The sequence below is a fragment of the Hemitrygon akajei genome, chromosome 13, assembly GCF_048418815.1.
Source record: "Hemitrygon akajei chromosome 13, sHemAka1.3, whole genome shotgun sequence".
Lineage (NCBI taxonomy): Eukaryota > Metazoa > Chordata > Chondrichthyes > Myliobatiformes > Dasyatidae > Hemitrygon > Hemitrygon akajei.
Window position 1 is genome coordinate 38745982 of NC_133136.1, and position 25382 is coordinate 38771363.

The window sequence follows — 25382 nt, forward strand, 5'->3', positions numbered from 1 at the left end:
CAGGATAGGTCCTCTCAGATAGTGACACCCAGGAATTTAGAGATACTGACTAATTTAGTGATTCTCTAATGATTACTGCTCATGGACTTCTGGTTTCCCTCTCCTGAAGTCTACAATTAGTTCCTTTGTCTTATTGACATTGAGTGAGAGGCTGTTGTTATTACTCCACTCAGACAAGTTTTCAAACTCACTCCTGTATGCTGAATCATCACCTCTTTGATACGGCCCACAGCAGTGGTGTCATCAGCAAACTTGTATATGGTGTTGGAGCTGTACTTAGCCACACAGTCACAGGTGTAAAGTGAGTAGAGCAGAGGGCTAAGTACACATCCCTATGGTGCTCCTGTGCTGATGGAGATTGTGGAGGAGATGCTTTTGCCAATCCGAACTGACTGGGGTCTACAAGTGAGGAAATCCAGGATCCAATTGTACAAAAGGAGTATTGAGACCCAGGTCTTGGAGTTTGCTGATTAGTTTTGAGGGGATGATAGTGTTAAATACCAAACTGTAATCGATAAAGAGCATCCTGATGTATGCATCTTTGCTGTCCAGATGTTGCAGGGTTGTGTGAAGAGCCAGCGAGATAGCATCTGCTGTAGACCTGTTGCTTCAGTAGGCGAATTGGAGCAGATCCAAGTCACCATTCAGACAGGAGTGGGTATGCTTCAACACCAACCTCCCAAAACACTTCAACACTGCGGATGTAAGTGTCACTGGGCAATAGTCATTCAGACAGGTTGACACCCTCTTCCTGGGCACTGGTATGATTAAAGCTGGCTTGAAACAGTCGCTGAGGTTGAGAAGGTTGAGACCTTCAAGTTGCTCAGAGTGAACATCACCTATCCTAGGCCAACAGATATACACCATGGCTCCAGAACACCTCTACTTCCTCAGGAGGCACGAGAAATTTGGTAGGTACTGTTACGAAAACCCAGTAACCAGGTAACTTACCAGCAAAGATAGATGGATCAGCTGAGTCGGATGCTACTATTTTCAAACGTTTTATTCAACAAGGGCACAAACGTATGGTTAATACAAAACATTCAGATCATACACGTCGTCAAAACTCAATCTAAAACACCGGTGTAACCATAATCAATCAGAAATAAGCTCTACAGTTGTCTAGGGGGTAATACTGAGTCCAACGGAAGTATAAAGAGTCACTCAGAAGTTTGCAGGCTTTTCCTTTCTGGGAACCCGCTGGGGTTTTTACGTTGTAGAGAGAAAGAGATGATTTAGAAAAGATGAACACTTGCCCGTCGTCTTGGCAGAGCAAATCCTTGGAATCAGGGGAGCAGACTTCCCCGTTGTTATTTAAAAGCAGTCTTTCGTTGGTTTTAGCCACAGATTCAAATTCGGAATCTAACGCACGTGGCTTCCTTCAAAATGGCGTCCCGCTCCCACGGGAATCGATATCGTGTCTCCTGGGTGCGTCTGAGGGTTCTCCCCCCCTCAGACCCGCCTTTATACTTCTTCACGGGATCGCAGGTGTCAATCAAGTTGCAGGTAATGCGATCTCTCTCTCAACCAGCCCACTTTGCCCGAGGGCTTTTCACGTGGTCTCCATGAGACAATAGTCAATGTCACCTTCATTCTGCTTCTTGGGAGAACATGGTCTCTCTCTCTTTTTGGGTCAGTTGACCCCCCCTTAACTAGGGTTCTTGTAATTCTCACAAAGGAGGGGGCCAACGGCATAACAGTACCCTTTGAGTCTTGCCTATTTTTATTGATGCAGCATAGAAACATCCTGCATTATGACCACAAGGAACTGCGGGAAGTGGTGTAGACAGCTCAGCTCATCCAGACAGGATAGTTGAATGCTCCTCTTGTGGGATACAAGAAGGCAGGGAGCCCACCAGTCTCCCTGACCACTACAACTGTGAGAAGTGCATCCTCCTGCAGCTTCTGATAATCCATGTTAAGGAGTTGGAGATGGCACTGAATGATCTCCAGATTATTCGGGAGGCTGAAGGGGTGATAGATAAGACATATAGAGAGTTAATTGCACCCAAGGTGCATGATGCAGGAAACTGGGTGACATTCAGGAAGGGAAACAGGGTTAAACAGCCAGTGCAGAGTACCCCTGTGGCCATCCCATCAACAGCAGGTATCTTACTTTGGATAATGTCGGGAGGGATAATGTTGAGGGTGTTCTGCACAAAGACTCCTAAATCCCTTTCAATCACAGATTTTAGTATTTTCTACTGTTTAGAAAATGCTCTGCAGATTTCTACTACCAAAGCACATGACCATGAATTTTCCAACATGGTATTTCATTTACCAATTTTTTGCTCATTCTCCTAATCTTTCTAAGTCCTTCTGCAGTTTTCCTGTTTCCTCAACACTACCAAACCCATTTCCAATCTTCATACCATTTGCAAGCTTGGCAACAAGGTCACTGACATCATTGATGTATCGTATAGAAAGACAAGGTCCCAACACCGACCCCTGCGGATCGCCACTAGTCACTGGCAGCCAACCCCCAGAAAAGGATCCTTTTCTTCACACTCATTGCATCCTACCAATCAGCCAATGCTCAACCATGCCAGTAACTGTCCTGTAATACCATGGGTCTTAACTTAGTAAGCAGTCTCATGAGTGGCACCTTGTCAAAGGCCTTCTGAAAGTCCAAATATACAACAACCACTGCATCCCCTTCATCTATCCTACTTGTGATTTCCTCAAAGAATTCCAACAGGTTCATCAGGCAGGATTTTCCCTTAAAGAAACCATGCTGACTTTGTTCAATCTTGTCCTGTGTCACCAAGTATTTCATAACCTCATCCTTAACAATTGACTACAACATCTTCCCAAACACTGAGGTCAGGCTAACTGGTCAATAATTTCCTTTCTGCTACCTTCCTCCTTTCTTAAAGAGTGGAGTCACATTTGCAATTTTCCAGTCCTCCAGAACCATGCCCGAGTCCAATGATGTTTGAAAGATCATTACGGATGCCTCCCCAATCTCTAACACTACCACTTTCAGAACTGTAGGGTGCAGTTCATCTGGTCTATGGTATATATAATTATCTGGATAGACAGGGTCTGATTAGGAGCAGTCAACATGGATTTGTTCGTGGAAGGTCTTGATTGACAAATCTTATTGAATTTTTTGAAGAGCTTATGCGGAAAGTTGACCAGGGTAAAGTGGTGGATGTTGTCTATATGGACTTCAGTAAGGTCTTTGACAAGGTTCCACATGGAAAATTAATTAGGAAGGTTCAATTGTTAGGTATTAATATTAAAGTAGTTAAATGGATTCAAGAGTGGCTGGATGGGAGATGCCAGAGAGTAGTTGTGGATAACTGTTTGTCAGGTTGGAGGCTGGTGACTAGTGGTGTGCCTCAGGGCTCTGTAGTGGGTCCAATATTGTTTGTCATATACATTAATGATCTAGATGATGGGGTGGTAAATTGGATTAGTAAGTATGCAGATGATACTAAGATAGATGGCATTGTGGATAATGAAGTAGGTTTTCAAAGCTTGCAGAGAGATTTAGGCCAGTTAGAAGAGGAGGCTGAAAGATGGCAGATGGAGTTGAATGCTGTTAAGTGTGAGGTGCTACATTTTGGTAGGAATACTCAAAATAGGACATACATGTTAAATGGTAAGGCATTGAGGAATGCAGTAGAACAGAGTGATGTAGGAATAATGGTGCATAGTTCCCTGAAGGTGGAATCTCATGTGGACAGATTGGTGAAGATAGCTTTTGGTATGGTGGCCTTTATAAATCAGAGCATTAAGTATAGGAGTTGGGATGTAATGTTAAAATTTTACAAGGCATTGGTGAGACCAAATTTGGAGTATTGTGCACAGTTCTGGTCACCAAATTATAGGAAAGATGTCAACAAAATAGAGAGAGTACAGAGGAGATTTACTAGAATGTTACCTAGGTTTCAGCACCTAAGTTACAGGGAAAGGTTGAACAAGTTAGGTCTTTATTCTTTGAAGCGTAGAAAGTTAAGGGGTACTTGATAGGGGTATTTAAAATTATGAGGGGGATAGATAGAGTTGATGTGGATAGGCTTTTTCCATTGAGAGTAGGGGAGATTCAAACAAGAGGACATGAGTTGAGAGTTAAGGGGCAAAAGTTTAGGGGTAACACAAGGGGGAATTTCTTTACTCAAAGAGTGGTAGCTGTGAGGAACGAGCTTCCACTAGAAGTGGTAGAGGCAGGTTCGATTTTGTAATTTAAAAATATCGGATAGGTATATGGACAGGAAAGGAATGGCGGGTTATGGGCTGAGTGCAGGTAGGTGGGACTAGGTGAGGGTAAGTGTTCTGCACGGACTAGAAGGGCCAAGATGGCCTGTTTCCATGCTGTAATTGTTATATGGTTATATGGTCCAGATGTCATATGTATCCTTAGCTATTTCAGCTTTTTGAGCACCTTCTCCCTTGTGATAGTAAATGCACTCACTTCTCTTCCCTCACACCCTTCAACATCTGGCACACTGCTGGTGTCCTCACTCAGTAAAATCTGATGCAAAATACTCATATATTTCACCTGCCACCTCTTCATCCATCAATACTATTTCTCCAGCCTCACTTTCTGGCAGTCCTACATGCACACTCATCTTTATTTTATTTTTTGCATACATGAAAATTTGTTACTGTCCACTTTGATATTGTTTGCTAACTTGCTTTCATATTTCATCTTTTCCCTTCTAATGATTCTTTTAGTTGCTCTTTGTAGGTTTTTAAAATCTCCCCAATCCTGTATTCCTGTTAATTTTTGCTTTGTTGTTTGCCTTTTCCTTTGTTTTTCCTTTGTTTTTCCACCCCCTCTGCCTACTTTCCAATCCCTCCAACACAACGTATAACCCTGGACATTCAGCACCCAACTACAATCATCCTTTTAGCCACGATTCAGTGATGGCCACATCATCATACCTGACAATCTGTAATAGTGCAACAAGATCAGCTGCCTTATTTCTTATATTCTGTGCATTGAGATATAACACTCTGAGTACTGTATTTGTATCCTTTTTGATTCTGCATCTGTAATGCACAGATACTCACCCTGCTGCTGTAATTTTGTCCTGTCATCTGCCTGCCCTTCCTGACAGTCTGACTGCACGTTATCTTTGCTTTTTTCACCGTTTGTCCTATCCTGAATCCCTTCACTCTGGTTCCCACCCCCAGACAAATTAGTTTTAAACCCCCCCCAACAGCTCTGGCATACCTCCCTATGAGAATATTGGTCATAAACTATGCTTATGATGGCAGAATAAATTAAATATTATTAAACTAGTGTGGTGAACTACATATACCTGTCTGGACACGCCCCTCTGCTGACTGCTCCTGTGGCTCCTCCCACAGACCCCTGTATAAAGGCGATTGGAGGCACTGCTCCTCCCTCAGTCTCCAGGATGTTGTGTGATGGACTCTTGCTGCTGACAGTGCTTTCTTCCAGATAATAAAAGCCTATCTCTCGCCTCACGTCTCCGATAGTTATTGATGGTGCATCAACTAGTTTATTAAATGAAAACAAATATTCCTCGTTTTGCCACTAAAGCACCAGTGCTAGGAAGATGATGCATTGTACAGTGATGGTTTCATGATTGTTTCTTGTGTGATCACACTTAAGTTGTTTTGAATTTATTATAAACTTAGAGGGAAGTGATTTATTTATTTGAGTGTCCCACCCTCCAACCTCCAATGAAAGTGACCAGACACTTACACAGAATATAGAGCAGTAGAGCAAAGTCCTTCAGGCCACTAAGTCTGTGCTGATCCTGATACCATGTGAATATCTGCTTGTACAGGGTCCACATCTCTTCATTGTCTGCCTGTTCATGTGTCTGTCCAAATGGCTCTGGATCATTGCTATAACATCTACTTCCATCAACTCATAAATCTCCTGTAAACTCCCCCTTTGAACTTTAGACCCTTTAATGCCCTCCAGTTGGCTTTTCCTGGTTTAGCTTAGCATGTATAAACCTTTATGTAAATAGACAGTTTTTTCTATGAAGGTTAAGGAAAATGAATTTTTCATTTGCTTGGACAACAATAGAGACCTTCATGTAGTTGTGACTGCAACTCTCTGTCTCACACACACACCATCTCTCTCTTCTTTCTTCATCTCCTTCCTTATGTCTCTCTCCATCTCCTTTTCTCTTTCTCTCTCTCTATCTCCCTCTCCTTTCTTCATCTCCCCCTCTCTCTCTACCTCCTTCCCCTCCCTTCATCTCCTTCTCTCTCCTTCACTGCCTCTTTCTGTCTCACACACATCCTCTCCCTATCTTTCTCTCTTTACCTTCCTCCTCACTTCCTCTGTCTTATCCTGTCTCTCCCCTCGCTCTCTGATCCCCTTCCAACTCTCACCTCTCTATCTCTTTCTCCCTCTCCTCTCCTCCTCACTCTTTTTTCCCTCTTTCTCACTCACACATTCTCTCCCCTTAACTTTCACCATGTATCTCCTTCTCTGTCTGCACAGACCACACACACACACACACACACACACACACACACACACACACACACACACACACACACACACACACACACACACACACACACACACACACACACTCACTCACTCACTCACTCACTCACTCACTCACTCCTAAAGCAAAAAGATTGGATCAAAATTTTGAAGGAGTAATGTCAAAGCTGTGGAACACATTGCCATTATTGGGGGGGGGGGGTGAGTAAACACACAGTGTACAAGGAAACACTCAGAGAATTAAGTAGAATTTTCACTTCCACAAATGCTGACTGATCTGCTGAGCATTTTTCTGCTGCAGAGCACCTCCAAAATGGAAGTGATAATGCGTCAGAATGGAAACCAGCAGATTTAGTAGAGATATCAGACCAGAAAAATTTATCACAGTTGAACCCAGCACCAAGGAAGCAAAGTGTTCAAACAATTTCTAGTGTGAGGGATGTTAAGTAAGATCAGGGATAGAGATCACAACAGGGATAAAGACAATGGCATCAATTATCCATATTGAATTGGAGGAAAATTCCATTTACCCTGTACTGACTAGTGTGTGGCCCCTTTCACAAATTTCAGTACGTTCACACAGTTAATCGAAGTAGAAAGAACCACTCTACGTTGGGAGGCGTAATGGTGGTGACACCTTCATATTGTGGCCTCATGGTCTCCAGGCACTCCAACAGTTTCTCAAGCATCTGAACAGTAAACAGCCATGTGGTAACTTCTACTTTACAAAAAGACCACTCGACAGCTTGAGCATCTTTATCTGGGACGGCAAATGATATTTACAATACAGAGGTTTCCAGGTACCTCGTGCGGCATGGGTGGAGGAACTATATACAATGCATACTGAGAGTAAAAAGAGCGGAAGTAAAGATCCCGCCAACCCCGGATCCCGCCTCTTGCTACCAACAGTTTCCGGATTAGAATTAACTTACTTTTAATAATACTCACATTACAACAAGCCAAACATACAATTTCTGATACAGATGGAGAAGAATGGTTGCCTCCTCTTTCTGGACATTCTAAGGCAGGGGTGTCAAACTCAAATACACAGTGGGCCAAAATTAAAAAATCAGTACAAGTCGAGGGCCGGACTGGTTCAGTGTTTATTGCAAAACTTATTGAAATGAATTTATTACACATATTAACCTGGAGCTAACAAAGCTTAGGTTATTGCCTACAAAAACAACATTGAACATTAAATAAATAAAAAATCAGTTGCATTTATTTCTTATGGCTTTATCTGCAGCTTTTCCGGAGTAATTTCTAATGAAAACATTTTTCCACAGGCCAACACTCTGTGATTCACACTAGTCTAAGCCAGATACTTGGCATCTCATCTTGGATGCAAGTTCATCAATGTTTGGAGTCAGGCTCTGAGCTGAGGAAATCCTCAGAATTGAGTGAAGGTGTTCATCAGAAAGACGACTCCTGTGTGATGTTTTGTTTATCTTCATCAAAGAGAACAGTTGTTCACACAGATATGTGCTGCCAAACATAGAGAGCGTTTGAGCAGCTTGGGTACGCAGCTGGGGCATTGTGTCGGGAATGAAACGTAGAAACTGTGCAGCGCCCACCGAGTCATACTTTGCCTTGAGTGTGTCACTACATTGGAGTTCAATCAGCTCCATTTGTATGTTGGTTGGTGCGCTTTCCATGTCAGCTGCAAATGGATTACTGAGCAGTTCAAACCTGCTTTTTTGGACTTCAAAGTCAGCAAATCGCCGTGTGAAGTCGGCACCAAGTATGCTAAGTTTTTCAGCAAACTTTGCACGTGGGAACACTGCGGTAGAAACCTGCTCTTTCATAGTTTGGCAACACGGAAAATGGCTCAAGTTTTCTTGCTGCATCTGCGTCTCCCACAGGCGCAGCTTGGTTTTAAAAGCCCTCACTGCAGCGTACATGTCTGTGATCACACGACCCCGCCCCTGAAGCTGCAGGTTGAGCGCATTGAGATGGCTCATAATGTCACACAGAAACGCCATTTCACAAAGCAACTTTTTATCCCGGAGCTCTGTTGTGTCTTTCCCTTTGCTTTCCATGAACTGACAGATCTCCTCACGCAACTCGAAACATCTTTTCAGCACTTTTCCTTGGCTTAACCATTGCACCTCTGTGTGATAGGGCAAATCATTATATTCTGAACCCAACTCCTCCAGAAACGACTTGAACTCGCGGTGATTCAAACCTTTGGCTCTTATGAAGTTAACTGCTCGTGTTATGGTGCTCATTATATGTTCCATTTTCAAGGCTTTGCCACACAACGATTCCTGGTGTATGATGCAGTGATAAGCTCACATTTGAAAATGCTTGCCTTTTATCTGGGCACACGATGTTGCAAACTTTCATCATGCAGTTTTTAACAAATTCTCCCTCGGTAAAGGGCCGGGCTGATTTAGCGATCTCTGCTGCCACAATAAAACTAGCCTTTACAACAGCCTCACTTTGTGTTTTGGCTTTTGTGAACATAGCCTGCTGTGACGCCAGACTTCTTTTCAACTCTTCTACCTTCTGGAGCTTCTGTTTCTTGTCCAGATGCTTGTATTTGTCGTGGTGTTTCATTTCATAGTGTCGTCTTACGTTATATTCTTTAATTACAGCCACACCGTCTCCGCACACAAGACAAACAGGTTTGCCCTTTATATCTGCGAACATATACTCTGCCTCCCACCTGCCTTGAAAACCCCTGTTTTCAAAGTCCACCTTTCGTTCAGCCATTTTTGGGGTGAGGGATAGCTGAAAGTTGACCACACGTGACTAGCACCATAAGGATGCTGATGAGAGAGTAAGGCAAGCGCGAGCAATGCACTGGCAGTGCATTGTGGGAGTTGTAGTATTAGTGGTGCATGCAATATACCGGCGGGCCAGCTCTAATAGAAAAAAAATTTATTCATTAATGATATTCAGGAAATAAACCAGGGAAACCAAATAAACACTAAAAACCCTGAAAACCTGGTACCTGAATAAACTCAGCATTAGCCATATCATACGCCATAGGCGCTTCGATTACTGGGGCCAGCTTTAATAGTAATTAGATATTATCTCGTGGGCCAAAGATAATTCCACCGTGGGCCGGATTTGGCCCGCGGGCCTTGAATTTGACATATATGTTCTAAGGTGACGGAAACTGGACGGTAGCCTCAGACATGGCGTCCATTGGGAACCCACTGACACTGATTTATACATTAATACTAATAGCCATCATCACACCTCCCAATGTAGAGCGGTTCTTTCTACTTTGCTTAATTGTATGAAAGCTAATTCCAACCCTGAGTGTCTCCCTGAGGAAATAAGACGATTACTCACGATGTTCACATAGAATGGTTACTAGCTGAAAGAAATCAATCGGGGCCTTAACAGGACTGACAGTAAAACCAGGAAACCGAACAACGAGAAGGAACCCGTCACTACCGCCAGTGTATATTGGTCAGATTGAACGCACGGTGGAAACCCCCATCATGGAGCACAGGAGGTGTATCCATTTGGGTTACTTGGAGAAACTGGTGGTAGCAGAACATTTTATTTGCAATCTTCATAGCATTGACTTTGACAGCACAAAACTACTGTGCGGTAATAATGGTTTTCAGAACCACCTGGTAAAGAAAGACATTGAAGTAGAACTGGTGGAAATGAATTTTAACAAAGACAAAGGTCTTGCTCTAAATAAGAACTGGAAATTAATCGTAATCAAGGCAGAAGAGTGGAGACCTGATTGGATACAGACTAACCAATCAGGAGGAACAGAATACAATGATATAAATACCACCCGAATAGACATATCCAGGCATTGTCCCCGAAGATGATGGCAGAGTTTCTCATCGAAACGTTTGCTATAATCAATACCTGTGACGGCTTGAAGACTGAGAAGAGTTTATTCATAAACTGTTGGAACTTTGGTAGATTCAGTTAAAATGCAAAATGTTACTTGGGGCTAACATTTGTTCTTTATAGAAAGAAAGCATGGAAAATCATGGAAAATACATAAATGGCAGAGAAACTGAACAATCACTTTGAATCTGTCTTCAGGAAAGGTGATACTAAAATCTACCAGAAATACTAGAGAATGAAGGTCTAATGAGAACAGCGAACTGAAGGAAATGAGTGAAATTAAAAGAGAGTAAGAGGGAAGTTCCTTTGCTTTATGATTTTGTAAAATTGGTATTTCGTGCTCATAGATAACATGATAAATAAAGGGACAATGTCCCGAGACCATTGTTTTTCAAGTGTTTTCTGAAATCCTGAATATCTCCGTCACCTTTCCAATCAGAATCAGGTTTATTATCACCGGCATGTGTCGTGAAATTTGTTAACCTAGGCTTTGTCAAATAAAACAATCTAGAGTGGTCCTTGGAGTAGATTCGCTTTCTGAGAGACAAAGAGGGAAGACGACAATGGTAATAAGAAAGATGATTCCTCACCCAGAGTTTAACTCAAAATCTCCAGAAAATGACATCATGCTGGTTCAGGTACTAAATATATGTTCTCAAGATTACTTAAAGGCCAATTCCACAGTCCTATGCTGCAATCATGCATTTGCCCAGAGCTGTTGTATGTTAATTTCAATGGCATATCTGTAATCCTTTGTTTTAATTTGTTGGTTCATTTGCTGTAGGCGTAGCTACTAATGCTGGCATTCTTGTCCATTTCTAATTGTCCATAAACTGAGGAGGTGGAATCAGCCTCATTGGTGGGTTTGGAGTCATGTTAAGGGCCAGTCCAGGTAAGGCTGGCTGATTTCCTTTCCTGACAGACATTGGTGAGACATGTATATTTCTAAACAATCAGAGTCTATCTTTAATTCCACATTGATCTAATTATTTGAATTTAATTCTATTACTTTCTGTGGTGGGATTCAAACCCTTGTCCCTCGATTTTTGGCCTTTTGGATCCCAGACCTCTGGCTTCTGAACCTGGCAATTTTGTGCCAAATGTGACTGGTTTCCAACAGTTTTTTTTTGCTGTCTTGATAAATTCTAATGCTTGCTTTGTATTTTTTCCATTCTGCCCTCCCATGGTAGTGATGTTTGGAGGATGAACGGGCAGGAACCTCGTCTTTGCCTCATATCCTGCCAGTTCATGGAAGACGTCTGTTCACTTCATTGTTCCTTTGACAATTCATAGAATCATTGCTTCATACAACACGGATGCAGGCCCTTCTGCCCACTGAATTCATGCCAGCCATCACTGCCCAAGTACAAAAATCATTCACTAATCCTGCTTAATTCCCTCCCCACCCCCCATCCATTTTCCCATCAATTCCCCCATTTCTACCATTAACTTGAACACCAGGAGCAATTAAGTGACCAAATACCCTGCCAACCTGGACATTAGTGGGATGTAGAAGGATATTGGAGCATCTAGAGAAACACACGATCACAGGGTGACCATGCAAACTCCACACAGACAGCTGAGACATCATGATTGAACACAGTTTGCTGGATCTGTTAGGTGGCAGCACTATCAGCTGCACCACAGTGACTTTATTTTGTCAGGGAAATACCATTAGTCCCAGTCTGCACTTTCTCCATACACTGATTAACATTTCCCTTCAGCTGTACAGAAAATGATCATTCAAGGGTGACTATGCAATCAGTGACCATCACATTTTCAATCCTTCGAGCCTTTTACCATCCACTGTAAATCAGTATTCTTTAGTTACTGATCCTTCTGTCACCATTTCTTGCTTTTTAATACTCACATCAAACTTCCACTTAATCATCTCTTTGATCAGTTTCTTTAGTCTCTCTCTGGTATCAATTCATTTAACCTCTCCAACAGTATTTAAAGCTTAAATTTCAAAGTAAATTTATTATCAAAGTACATATATGTCACCATATACAACCCTGAGATTGATTTTCTTGTTGGCATACTCGATAAATACATAATAGAATAATAACCATAATAAAATTGATGAAAGTCCACACCAACTTATGTCTTTAACTAGTGCTCAAAAGACAACAAACTGTGCAGATACAAAATAAATTAATGAATAAACAAACAAATAAATAAATAAATAAATAAATAAGCAAGCAAGTAAGAAATATTGAGAACACGAGACGAAAAGTGAGTCCATAGGTTGTGGTAACAGTTCAGTGATGGGGCAAGTGAAGTTGAGTGTAATTATCCCCTCTGGTTCAAGAGCCTGATGGTTGAGGGTGAATAATAACTGTTCCTGAACCTGGTGGTGTGAGTCCTGAGGCCCCTGTACCTTCTTCCTGATGGCAACAGCAAGCAAACAGCATGACCTGGGTGGTGGGGGTCGCTGATGGTGGATGCTGCTTTCCTGTGTCAACGCTCCATGTATACTGTATGTGGTCAATGATGGGGAGGGCTTTACCCGTGATGGACGGGGCTGTGTCCACTACTTTTTATAGGATTTTCCTTTCCAGGGCATTGGTCTTTTCATACCAGACTGTGCTACATCCCTCAGAAACTGATTGGAAAGCTGAGCCTACTGGGCCTGAACACCTCCCTCCGCAACTGGATCCTAGACTTCCTGACTGGGAGACTTCAGTCAGTCCGGATCGGGAGCAGCATCTCCAACACCATTACTCTGAGCACAGGCGCTCCCCAGGGTTGCGTGCTCAGTCCACTGCTGTTCACTCTGCTGACCCACGACTGTGCTGCAACACACAGCTCGAACCATATCATCAAGTTCGCCGATGGCACGACTGTGGTGGGTCTCATCAGCAAGAACGACGAGTCAGCTTATAGAGAGGAGGTGCAGTGGCTAACAGACTGGTGCAGAGCCAACAACCTGTCTCTGAATGTGAACAAAACAAAAGAGATGGTTGTTGACTTCAGGAGGGCCCGGAGTGACCACTCTCTGCTGAACATCGATGTCTCCTTGGTAGAGATCGTAAAGGGCACCAAATTTCTTTGTGTTCACCTGACGGAGAATCTCACCTGGTCCCTCAACACCAGTTCCATAGCAAAGAAAGCCCAGCAGCATCTCTACTTTCTGCGAAGGCTGAGGAAAGTCCATCTCCCACTCCCCCATCCTCATCACATTCTACAGGGGTTGTATTGAGAGCATCCTGAGCAGCTGCATCACTGCCTGGTTCGGAAATTGCACCATCTCGGATCGCAAGACCCTGCAGCGGATGGTGAGGTCAGCTGAGAAGATCATCGGGGTCTCTCTTCCCGCCATGACGGACATTTACACTACACGCTGCATCCACAAAGGAAACAGCATTATTGAGGACCCCATGCACCCCTCATACAATCTCTTCTCCCTCCTGCCGTCTGGGAAAAGGCTCCAAAGCATTTGGGCTCTCACGACCAGCCTACGTAACAGTTTCTTCCCCCAAGCTATCAGACTCCTCAATACCCGAAGCCTGGACTGACACCTTGTCCTATTGTCCTGTTTATTATTTATTGTAATGCCTGCACTGTTTTTGTGCACTTTATGCAGTCCTGGGTAGGTCTGTAGTCTAGTGTAGCTTTCTATGCATTGTTTTTTTTTAATGTAGTTCAGTCTAGTTTTTGTACTGTGACATGTAACACCATGGTCCTGAAAAACATTGTCTAATTTTTACTGTGTACTGTACCAGCAGTTATGGCTGAAATGACAATAAAAGTGACTTGACTTGACTTGCAGCCAGTTAATATACTCTCCACCACACATCTATAGGGAGTTTGTCGAAGTTTAGACACCCCGCCAAATCAGTATTGCCAAAGCCCTGCTATCATTTCTAAATTGTGATCCTATAAAGAACATAATCATACAAATAATTCCATCTGTAGTTTTTTATAAAATTCAGCATGATTCCTTACTTCTGCATTCTATTAGTCTAATATTAATCTCAAGCATACTGTACACTTTGTTATGAGAAGTCTTCCCAACTTGCCCTGCCACCTATAAATTATAGTCCTGTACCTGACACTTTTATTATACTTGCAACAGGGGCAGCTGGTGCTTGGGAACATCACAGCATTTTTCAGCTTGATGTTTACCTTTAAGTCATAGCATGCAGTTGTAAAAAATATATCATCTTTCCTTCATCATCACTGGGTTATAATTCTGAAAGCTCTAATTTATTGACTGTAGGGAATATCTTTGCCACAAAGATCAGGTGTACTTCAAGAAAGATATTGCCTCCAATTCTTTCTTGTAAGGAAAAATATAACTGGCCAAATTGTTCTCTAAAATATCACAAGAAATCCAGCAAAAATGGGTTAAATAATCTGAAGAACTGCTACTACATTAGGCAGCCACCTACTGGTAGATGTTCTACATGACAAGCAACATTACCGTCAAACAAAAATTGGGAAATTCACTGCACTGTGACTGGCAATTATAGAAAGGAAATGGTGTCATATATTCGATACGCACAAACTTGTTAGTAAGAACAGTGAGATTATTTGTTCTGCTAACTATTCCATAAGTATATATTGGTGTTCAGTTTTGCAAGGGATTTTGACGATTGGATTTAAATATGAGAATAACACAAACCTGAATGAACTAAATCATCTACATCAATGAATAATTGTTTTATTTATCAGGCATCAAAAGAACTTGAAAAAGAATTCCAACAGAATATTTATAACAGAAATTCAGCAGAAGTTGTGAGAGAAATGGTTGCTCATTACCACTTACAAAATTTTACCAGGAGTTAAAAAAGTTTGAAAGTCATTGGATCAAGCACAGAAAAGGGGATGCAACTGCAAGTTTACACATTCCAAAGGATTCAAGTGAAAATAGAAAAATGGTGTATGACAAATCAGCTAACAATTTATATATTAGAAGAGGAGTCACATTAAAGAATAATAACCCAGAGTTAACAGCCAGAGTTACAGTGAAGGACTTTCCTTTTAGTCTTAAAGAAGGTTCCAAACAAAGATTCTGTGATCTCTGCAGCAAGGATTTCTGCCTTGAGGCTATTGGCCTGCAGTTCAAAGTTACCATGGTGATCAACAGCTATTCATTTTAAAGAGTTCCCACAGACAGAAAACCTAGAAGCAGTTTTTATTCAGCTTTCAAAACATAATTTTGCAGACTTCTATATCAGAATTGGAACAATCCAATTATAAGGAAAAATCATATTTCAATGAAAAGAGTTCTTACTTTAAAATTCATAAATTTGAAGAATTCATAACTGATTGATTGTACTTAAATCAGCTACAATATGAATTTCATATATGTTTCTGTGGTCAGATGATTTGCCAAGAATTACTAATGGGTCAGTTTGTCTTTCTCACACTTCAAGATGGTGGCCCATCCAGTCACAGAGGCCACTCCAGCTCTGGCAAATGGTGTCATTGTTCTCCCTTTACATCTTTCTTATGATAACAAGACACTGTTGGATATTACACACGTAATTTTTTATACTGAGGATATTTGAAACTGGACACCAGACGGTTATCCAAAGGGAAGAGCAGCTCCATCTCTAAACGAACCAATCACAATGGAGCGAATTTCGACCATAAGAATAAGGCACACCCCCATAGGACATATGCTGACTTTGCTACCAGACGGTGGAACACATTAGACCTGGTTTATACCAACACAGGAAGCTGCTTCCCATTGGAATCTCTGAAGACTTAGCCGTGGTGCTAATTCCTGCAAACCAACCACTGATTAAATCTGTCAAACCAGTTTGAGGGGAGATAAAGACTTGGACAGAGGACAACCTCAGTGTTACACGTGATGTCCTGTTTAAGATTTTTACTGCTATGCTATAGTTATTTCATTTTAGCAGTTCTGTAAGAGCAGTCTGTTCTGCTTTCGGCTTGTTTAACAAGCCATGGGTAACGAAGGACATTAAGGACATCCTGAATGCTAAAAAGAGGGCATTTAGAGATGGAAATAGGGAGGAGCTGAGGACAATACAGAGGGACCTGAAAGCCAAGATCAGGGAGGCTAAAGACAGGTATAGGAGGATGCTTGAGTGGAAACTCCAGCAGAGGTCTGGAGTGGGATGAGGACCATCACTGGGTTCCAGTAAAATAACAACAGAAGAGCTGAAGGCAGTGTGGACAGGGCCAACAAACTTAACCTGTTCTTCAACAGATCTGACACTGTGGCCCCTGCTCATCCCCCACATGATTCATCTGTTGTTGGCCCCCAACCAACACATACTCCACTCTCCCCTCCTACCCCTCCTCATCCTGCTCTCGTGACTACACCCCCTCCTACACCTGAAACCACTACGGTGAGCTTCACAGTTGAACAGCTGAAATGTCTCCACCCAAGAAAGGCTGCAGGCCCAGATGGTGTCAGGCCCAGGGTGCTCAAAGCCTGTGCCCTCCCCAGCTATGTGGAGTACTTCACCATGTCTTCAACCTGAGCCTGAGTCTCCAGAGGGTTCCTGTGCTGTGGAAGATGCCCTGCCTCGTTCCTGTACTGAAGACGCCACGCCCCAATGGCTCCAATGACTACAGACCGGTGGCATTGACCTCCCACATCATGAAGACCCTGGAGCGACTTGTTCTAGAGCAGCTCTGGCCTATGGTTAGGCCACACTTAGACCCCCTCCAGTTTGCCTACCAGCCCTGACTTGGAGTTGAGGATGCCATCGTCTACCTGCTGAACCGTGTCTACGCCCACTTGGACAAGCCGGCGAGCGCTGTGAGGATCATGACTTCTGACTTCTCCAGTGTGTTCAACACCATCCGCACTGCTCTGCTGGGTGAGAAGCTGACAGTGATGCAGGTGGATGCTTCCCTGGTGTCATGGATTATTGATTACCTGACTGGCAGACCACAGTACGTGCGCTTGCAACACTGTGTGTCAGACAGAGTGGTCAGCGGCACTGGGGCTCCACAGGGGACTGTCCTGCCTCCCTTTCTCTTCACCAGCTACACCTCGGACTTCAACTACTGCACAGAGTCTTGCCATCTTCAGAAGTTTTCTGATGACTCAGCCATAGTTGGATGCATCAGAAAGGGAGATGAGGCTGAGTACAGGGCTACGGTGGGAAACTTTGTCACATGGTGCGAGCAGAATCATCTGCAGCTTAATGTGAAAAAGACTAAGGAGCTGGTGGTGGACCTGAGGAGGGCTAAGGCACCAGTGACCCCTGTTTCCATCCAAGGGGTCAATGTGGACATGGTGGAGGATTACAGGTACCTGGGGATACGAATTGACAATAAACTGGACTGGTCAAAGAACACGGAGGCTGTCTACAAGAAGGGTCAGAGCCGTCTCTATTTCCTGAGGAGACTGAGGTCTTTTTACATCTGCCGGACGATGCTGAGGATATTCTACGAGGCTGTGGTGGCCAGTGCTATCATGTTTGCTGTTGTGTGCTGGGGCAGCAGGCTGAGGGTAGCAGACACCAACTGAATCAACAAACTCATTCGTAAGGCCAGTGATGTTGTGGGGGTGGAACTGGACTCTCTGACGGTGGTGTCTGAAAAGAGGGTGCTGTCCAAGTTACATGCCATCTTGGACAATGACTCTCATCTACTCCATAATGTACTGGTTAGGCACAGGAGTACATTCAGCCAGAGACTCATTCCACTGAGATGTAACACTGAGCGTCATAGGAAGTCAATCTTGCCTGTGGCCATCAAACTTTACAACTCCTCTCTCAGAGTGTCAGACACCTTGAGCCAATAGGCTGATCCTGGACTTATTTCCACTTGGCATGATTAATTTATTATTATTTAATTATTTAAGGTTTTATATTGCTATATTTCTTCTCTACTCTTGATTGGTGTGACTATAACGAAACCCAATTTCCCCTCGGGATCAATAAAGTATGTCTGTCTGTCTGTCTGTTTGATTGTTTGGGTTTAAACTCAGATAAGAGGCTTGTTATTCAATTTAGGAATGTGCTGTCAGCCAATCAGGGTAGTGGAATTGGGAGAAGGTTCTAGAGAATGCTGGGTTGAAGGTCTTTGTTGGCAGGAGCTAGGAGAGGACAGGAGGGAAGATGTCTGAGGCACCCGTCCCTGTTGTACAAGGTGCTTTGTGCAGATGAGTGGCTTCAAGAAGCTGGAGTCAATACTCCCGTGGGAGACCCGTTTGTTTGAGGTGAACTTTAAGAGACCTTTGAAATCTGGTGTGTGTTTTCACGTAGATGAAGGGTCTAGTGCGTGAGTGACAAACAAGTTCAAGATGAACTCCAACTTCAGTGCACATTTGACTGTTTAAAAGTAATGGGCACCTTTTGGTTTTTTCTTTCTTTCATTTAATAGCTGTTTGCTTTAATTACCTATCTTAATTATACTTTTTTATGAATTGTATGCGGTGTATGATCTGTTATTTCTAGCTGGGGACAGTATATCACACAGCATTCACACAAACCGGAGTTTGGGTGGGCAAGACATCCCAACCTCACGGATTCAGTGGGATCAAAGACAGACAGACAGACATATCCATATATATCCTAGACACTTGAAGCCAGGGAAAGATAGAGTTTTCACTGCTGAATCCAGTGGCTGTTAGTGAGGGGCAAACAAGCTGTTTCTAGAGACACCCAGTAAAAGGGGGTTTCATACAGAATGTTTTGAAGGTTCAAAGTCCAAAATTTAATATCAAACGCATTTATGTCACCGTTTACAACCCTGAGATTAATTTTCTCACGGGGACACTGGATAAATCTAATAACGATGATAGAATCAATGAAAGACCACACTAACAGGGCAGGCAAGCAGTGTGCAAAAGGCAATAAACTCTGCAAATACAAAATGGAAAATGAAAGAAATAAAGAAACAGATGGATAGATGAATAAATAAATAAATTGGTAGATAGATAAACAAACAAGCAAGCAAGCAATAAATATCAAGAACATAGACGAAGAGTCCATGAAAGTGAGTTCGCAGTTATGGGAACAGTTCACTGATAGGGCAAGTGAAGATGAATGAAGTTATCCTCTTTAGCTCAAGAGCCTGATGCTTGAGGGGTAATAAATGTTCCTGACCTGGAGGTGGGAGTCCTGAGGCTCCTGTACCTTCCTGCTGATGGCAGCAATGAGAAGAGAGCATGACCTGGGTGGTGGGAGTCCCTGATGATGGATGCTGCTTTCCTGTAACAATGTTCCGTGCAGATTTTAATACCCCCTTCTATATGCTGATACATCACCATCTTTGATCAGAGATTAAGGGAGCTAGGGCTTTACTCTTTGGAGAGGAGAATGAGAGGAGACACAATAGACGTGTACAAGATATTAAGAGGAATAGATAGAGTGGACAGCCAGCACCTCTTCCCCAGGGCACCACTGCTCAGTACAAGAGGACATGGCTTTAAGGTAAGGGGAGGGAAGTTCAAGGGGGATATTAGAGGAAGGTTTTTCACTCAGAGAGTGGTTGGTGCGTGGAATGCACTGCCTGAGTCAGTGGTGGAGGCAGATACACTAGTGAAGTTTAAGAGACTACTAGACAGGTATATGGAGGAACTTAAGGTGGGGGGTTATATGGGAGGCAGGGTTTGAGGATCGGCACAACATTGTGGGCCAAAGGGCCTGTAATGTGCTGTACTGTTCTATGTTCTAATTGATTAGTTTTGAGGGGATGAGAGCATTGAATACCGAGCTGTAGTCAATAAGGAGCATCCTGATGTGTGTGCCTTTGCTGTCCAGATGTTCCAGGGTTGAGTGAAGAGCCAATGAAATGGCATCTGCTGTGGACTTGTGCTGGTCGGTAAATTGGAGTGGATCCAAGTTGCTTCTCAGGCAGGAGTTGACACATTTCATCAGCAACCTCTCAAAAAGCGTCATCACTGTGGATGTAAGTGCTTCTGGACGATAGTCATTGAGACAGGGTACCATAGACTGGAATATGCTCAGGGAGTGGCTATCTATAAACATGATATTAACGTCAATGTATATGCAAGATCTGTGACTGGCTCTATAGAGAAGTGCACTGAAGACGTCTCTGTTAATAAACGGATCTATGTGAGTGCAAATCTGAAGCCAGGGGCCCAGGCAGAGCTGAGAAATCGTGACACTGCCTTCAGGTCAGAGAATAAGACAACTCTCCGCTGAGCAAGAGCTGTGCTTTCCCGTGCCATCAGGAAGACAAAATGGGATTATTCTCAGAGAATTCACTGCCATTTCTGTGACACCAGAGACATAAGGCTCATGAGATTCTAACAAACATCTTCAATATCTCTCTGGAGCAGTTCACTGTCCCCGCAGGCTTTAAGGTGACCACCATCATCCCGGTGCCCAAGAATACGACAGTAACCTGCCTCAGCACTGACCATCCAGTGGCACTGACGTCAACAATAATGAAGTGCTTTGACTTGCTGGGTATGGATCATATTAAACCCCATCTTTCTGCTACATTGCATCCTTTCCAGTTCACTTTTCACTCCAATCAGTCCACTGATGATGTCATAGCCTCTACACTCCACTCTGTCCTGTCCCACCTGGAAAATGGTGCCTCAAATGCCAGGATGCTCTAGATCCTGGAATTCTTGACAGTAAGGTCACAGTCAGTTCATGAGGGCAGAAACATCTCTAGCTTCATACGCTGAGCACCAGCACTCTCAGGGCTGTGTGTTCAGCCCGTTTCTGTCCACACTGTTGACACATGACTGATCAAACCAAATTATCAAGTTCACTGATGACAAAACAGTGGTTGGCATCAACAATGATAATGAGACGCGTACAGAGAGGAGGTAGAGTGGTTGGTGGAACGGTACGAGCACAGCAACTTGAGTCTCAACATGGACAAGACCAAATAAATGATTGTGCAATTTCGGAAGGTGCAGGCTGATCACTCCTCACTGTACATACACAGCTCCTCCGTGGAGAGAGTTAGGAGCTCCAAGATCTGGGAATGCTCATAATGGACAATCTCACCTGGCCCCTCAAGGCCTCCTGTCTGATCAAGAAAGCTCATCAGTAACTCCACATCATGAGGAGATTGAGGCAAGTGGGGCTCCCGACCATTTAACCAATTTTTACAGGAGCCCCATTGAGAATGTCCTGACCAGCTGAGCTGCATCACACATGGTACAGGAATTGCAAGAGATCTGACCGCAAGTCCCTACAAAGGATTGTGAGGACTGCTGAGAGGATCACCGGGGTCTCTCAATCACCCATCTGAAATATTTATCAGGGGTCTCTCAATCACCCATCTGAAATATTTATCAGGACCACTGCATCTGCAGGGCCCTTAGCCTGGTCAATGATCCCACCCGTTCATCTAACAATCTCTCCGACCACGACCATCAGCCAGGTGATACCGTAGCATTAGGACAAGAACTGTTAGGATGGGCAACAGCTTCTTCCCCCAGATCATAAAACTACTGAACTCCCTGTCACCAACCAAGTCTCATCGCATATGAAGTGCCAGTTGCATTATACTGTTTTGTTAAATTTGTATCGGATATGCAACTTATTATTTGTTAATTGATTTGTCGTAGTGTTACTTTATGTGTTGTATGTGTGAGTTATATTTGCTGTGTTGTGCACGTTCATCCAGAGGAATGTTGTTTTGTTTGATAGTATGCAGGTATATAACTTACTTACCTTACTTTATTGTCACCAAACAATTGATACTAGAGCGTACAATCATCACAGCGACTTTTGTTTCTGCGTTTTGCGCTCCCTGAAGTACAAATCGAAGTAAATATAATAAAAATTTAAATTATAAATCATAATTAGAAAATAGAAAAGGGGAAGTAAGATAGTGCAAGTTAGGTCTGGATATTTGGAAGGTACGGCCCAGATCCGGGTCAGGATCCGTTCAGCAGTCTTATCACAGTTGGAAAGAAGCTGTTCCCAAATCTGGCCATACGAATCTTCAAGCTCCTGAACCTTCTCCCAGAGGGAAGAGGGGCAAAAAGTGTGTTGGCTGGATGGGTCGTGTCCGTGATTATCCTGGCAGCACTGCTCCGACAGCGTGCGGTGTAAAGTGAGTCCAAGGATGGAAGATTGGTTTGTGTGATGTGCTGGGCTATGTTCACGATCTTCTGCAGCTTCTTCTGGTCTTGGACAGGACAACTTCCATACCAGGTTGTGGTGCACCCTAGAAGAATACTTTCTACAGTGCATCTATAAAAATTAGTGACGGTTTTAGGGGACAGCCCAAATTTCTTCAGCTTTCTCAGGAAGAAAAGACGCTGGTGGGCCTTCTTGGCAGTGGACTCTGCTTGGTTAGACCAAGTCAGGTCATTTGTGATATTCACCCCGAGGAACTTAAAAAAGCTTTTGACCTGTTCCACCTGCACACCACCAATGTTGACTGGATCATGCGGTCTGCTACTCCTTCTGAAGTCAACAACCAATTCCTTCGTCTTGCTGACGTTGAGGGATAGGTTATTGTCTTTGCACCATGCCACCAGGTTCTTAATTTCCTCTCTGTACTCAGACTCATCATTATCCAAGATACAGCCTACAATTGTGGTGTCATCAGCAAGCTCATATTGAGTTCGATGGAAACTTGGCCACACAATCATGGGTGTACAGTGAGTACAGCAGGGGACTGAGTACACAGCCTTTGTCATAAGGGGACAGGAGGCTGAACCCAAGTGCAGGACACAGGCACTTAAGTACTAGGGGCAGGACGGGAACAACTAAACGATAGACAAGATGTGGTGGCCGTGGCGTGCATGAGGGACGTGACATTCAAGGTGATTCTGGGGTTCCGGGAGAGTCTTGGAGTTCAGGCAAGGCAGGATCTTGGAGTTCACTGGGTGGGCCACATAACTCCAGGGCAGGGCCCAGACCTCCCAGACAGGAACACGGGAGCCTGGGCAGGTCACAGGACACCTGGGTAGGTAGCAGGGCACAACCCATCAACAACAAAGGATAGGTAGGGGCAGAGAGTTCTGGGCAGGCCACATAACTCCTAGGCAGGGCCCAGACCTCCCAGGCAGGAACACGGGCACCTGAGCAGGTCACAGGACACCTGAGTAGGTTGCAGGGCACAACCCATCAGCAGCAAAGGATGGAAAGGGGCAGAGTCCTCCACCAGGCAACAGCAGTCTGACCAGGTTTGTCCAACAGAGGCAAGGGATAGGAAGGGAACTAGGTCCAGGGTGACTGCCAGACTTGCTCAAAGAACTTGTCTTTAACAGTGGGAAGTCTAAACCAGAGGAACAGGACAACACCCCAACTCCACTCAGTCACCGCCAGTTGATGGGCATCAGGTGCACCTCCTTGAGCCCCAACAAGCCACGATGATCCACAGGTGTAACTAATTAGACTCGAGGGCGAAAGGAGGGACAGCTACAAGACCCGGGGTCCGGAGTCGACGGATCGGATCAAGACCTGGAATGCGGGCTCCGGACCGGAGCATAACAGCCTTGTGGGGCACCGGTGCTCAAAGTGATTGTAGAGGAGAGCTTGTCCCCTATTTTCACAGCCTGGGTCCTGTCTGTGAGGAAGTTGAAGATCCAGCTGCAGAGCTGAGTTCTAAGACCCAAGTTCTGGAGCTTAGGAATCAGTTCATTTGGAATGATGGTATTGAAAGCAGAGCTGTAGTCAATGAAAAGGAGCCTGACATATGTGTCTTTATTCTCCAGGTGTTCTAAGGAGGAATGTAGTGCCAGAGAGATGGCACCTGCCATTGACCTGTTGCTCCGGGAGGCGAATTGCAGAGCGTCGAGGCTATGGTTGATGTGTGCCATAACCAATCGCTCGAAGCACTTCATAGCAATTAATGTCAGAGCCACAGGTCAATAGTCATTCAGGCATGTCACCTTGGTTTTCTTCGGCACCGGGATTATCGTTGCCTTCTTAAATCACGAGGGAATCTTGGACTGAATTAGGGAACAATTGAAGATGTCAGCAAACAGTCCAGCTAGCTCCCTTGCACAGGCCTGGAGAACCCGTCCTGGGACGCCATTTGGGCCCGTCGGCTTCCTAGGATTTATCTTCAGGAAGGGTCCTCCAGTGTCTGTTGTTGTTTAAATAACAACAAACTGAACTTGAACTTTGAATCCTCAATTACCAAACCAAAGTCAGTAAAATTTCAGGATATTTTATGATGACGACTTCATAAATATTTAAGGTTTACATTGGTTCATGTGCCTTCAGTTTGATTGCATTGGGCAAGATGGCAGCTGATGAAGTTAAACTGGGTATTGACTGCTGTTTCTCAACGTTTGTTATTTGCTACACAGGCACTAAAGTCATAAACTTCCTGTAGGTTTTATTGAGCAATAAGAGTGAACACTGGCAGTGGCTGCATCATCGTTACTGCAGAGTCCTGGCACATGCCAGACAGGGCACCTGCATTGAGCTCCTTGTCTAGTTCAAATGTTTTGTGCCCATGGATCTTGGTGGAGTCAGGAAGAGAAGTCAGATCCCTGCCCTTGTTGCCTGCCAAGGAAGAATCAGTCCTCAACATAATGCTCAGAAAAAACCATGAATTCTGGTAATATTTTACATTTATTTCTTGTTGGTCTCTCCGTCAGGTAAAGGTAAAGGTAAAGGTACCTTATAAAGGTAGTCTTGGTGTAATTTTAGAAGTGGAATTAAAGTTCACTGCATTTCTATTTTTGATAAATATCCAGCTTTATATCATCATAATGACAAAGGTATCATTGGCAGGTAGATGCACAGTGACTGATCGGAATTTAACTTTCTTGTACACTGAGTAAATAGATAGAAACCTAACAGAGTTGATTGTGGATCTAAGTTGTGTAGAAAACATCATCATAATATATGAATCCACAGTGTAAACATATAGAATTTAGCCAGTGGTAATACTTATAATCCAGTCTGTTTTGTCTGTTAATGTGAACAGTTGGCCCGTGAAGCTGCTCTGAACAAGTACGTGTCAACATTGGAACTTCCTAAATCAGGCGCCGATGTCAAAGCTGGAACAAAATGCAGTGTTGCATGATAGGAACAACAAATCCTAAAGCCTGAAAGCACAACAGTGGCTATATTTCTTAAGGAGTTTGATGAGATTTGGTATGTCACCAAAGACACTTGCAAATTTCTACAGATGTACCATGGAGAGCAGTCTAACTGGCTGCATGGGACTGCACAGGATCGCAATCACCTGCAGAGAGTTGTATAATTAGTCAGCT

The 25382-nt window shown here is 43.7% G+C and overlaps 1 protein-coding gene across 1 annotated transcript in view; it reads left to right on the forward strand.

The window, feature by feature from the left end:
- The first annotated feature begins 10836 nt into the window (after positions 1 to 10836).
- Positions 10837 to 25382, forward strand: part of LOC140738146 (uncharacterized) — a 60498-nt gene continuing 45952 nt past the window's right edge. Inside the window, exons 1-2 of the mRNA XM_073065289.1 lie at positions 10837 to 10911; positions 20460 to 20573. Coding sequence (XP_072921390.1) covers positions 10837 to 10911; positions 20460 to 20573 — 189 coding nt within the window. The remainder of the gene's footprint in view (positions 10912 to 20459; positions 20574 to 25382) is intronic.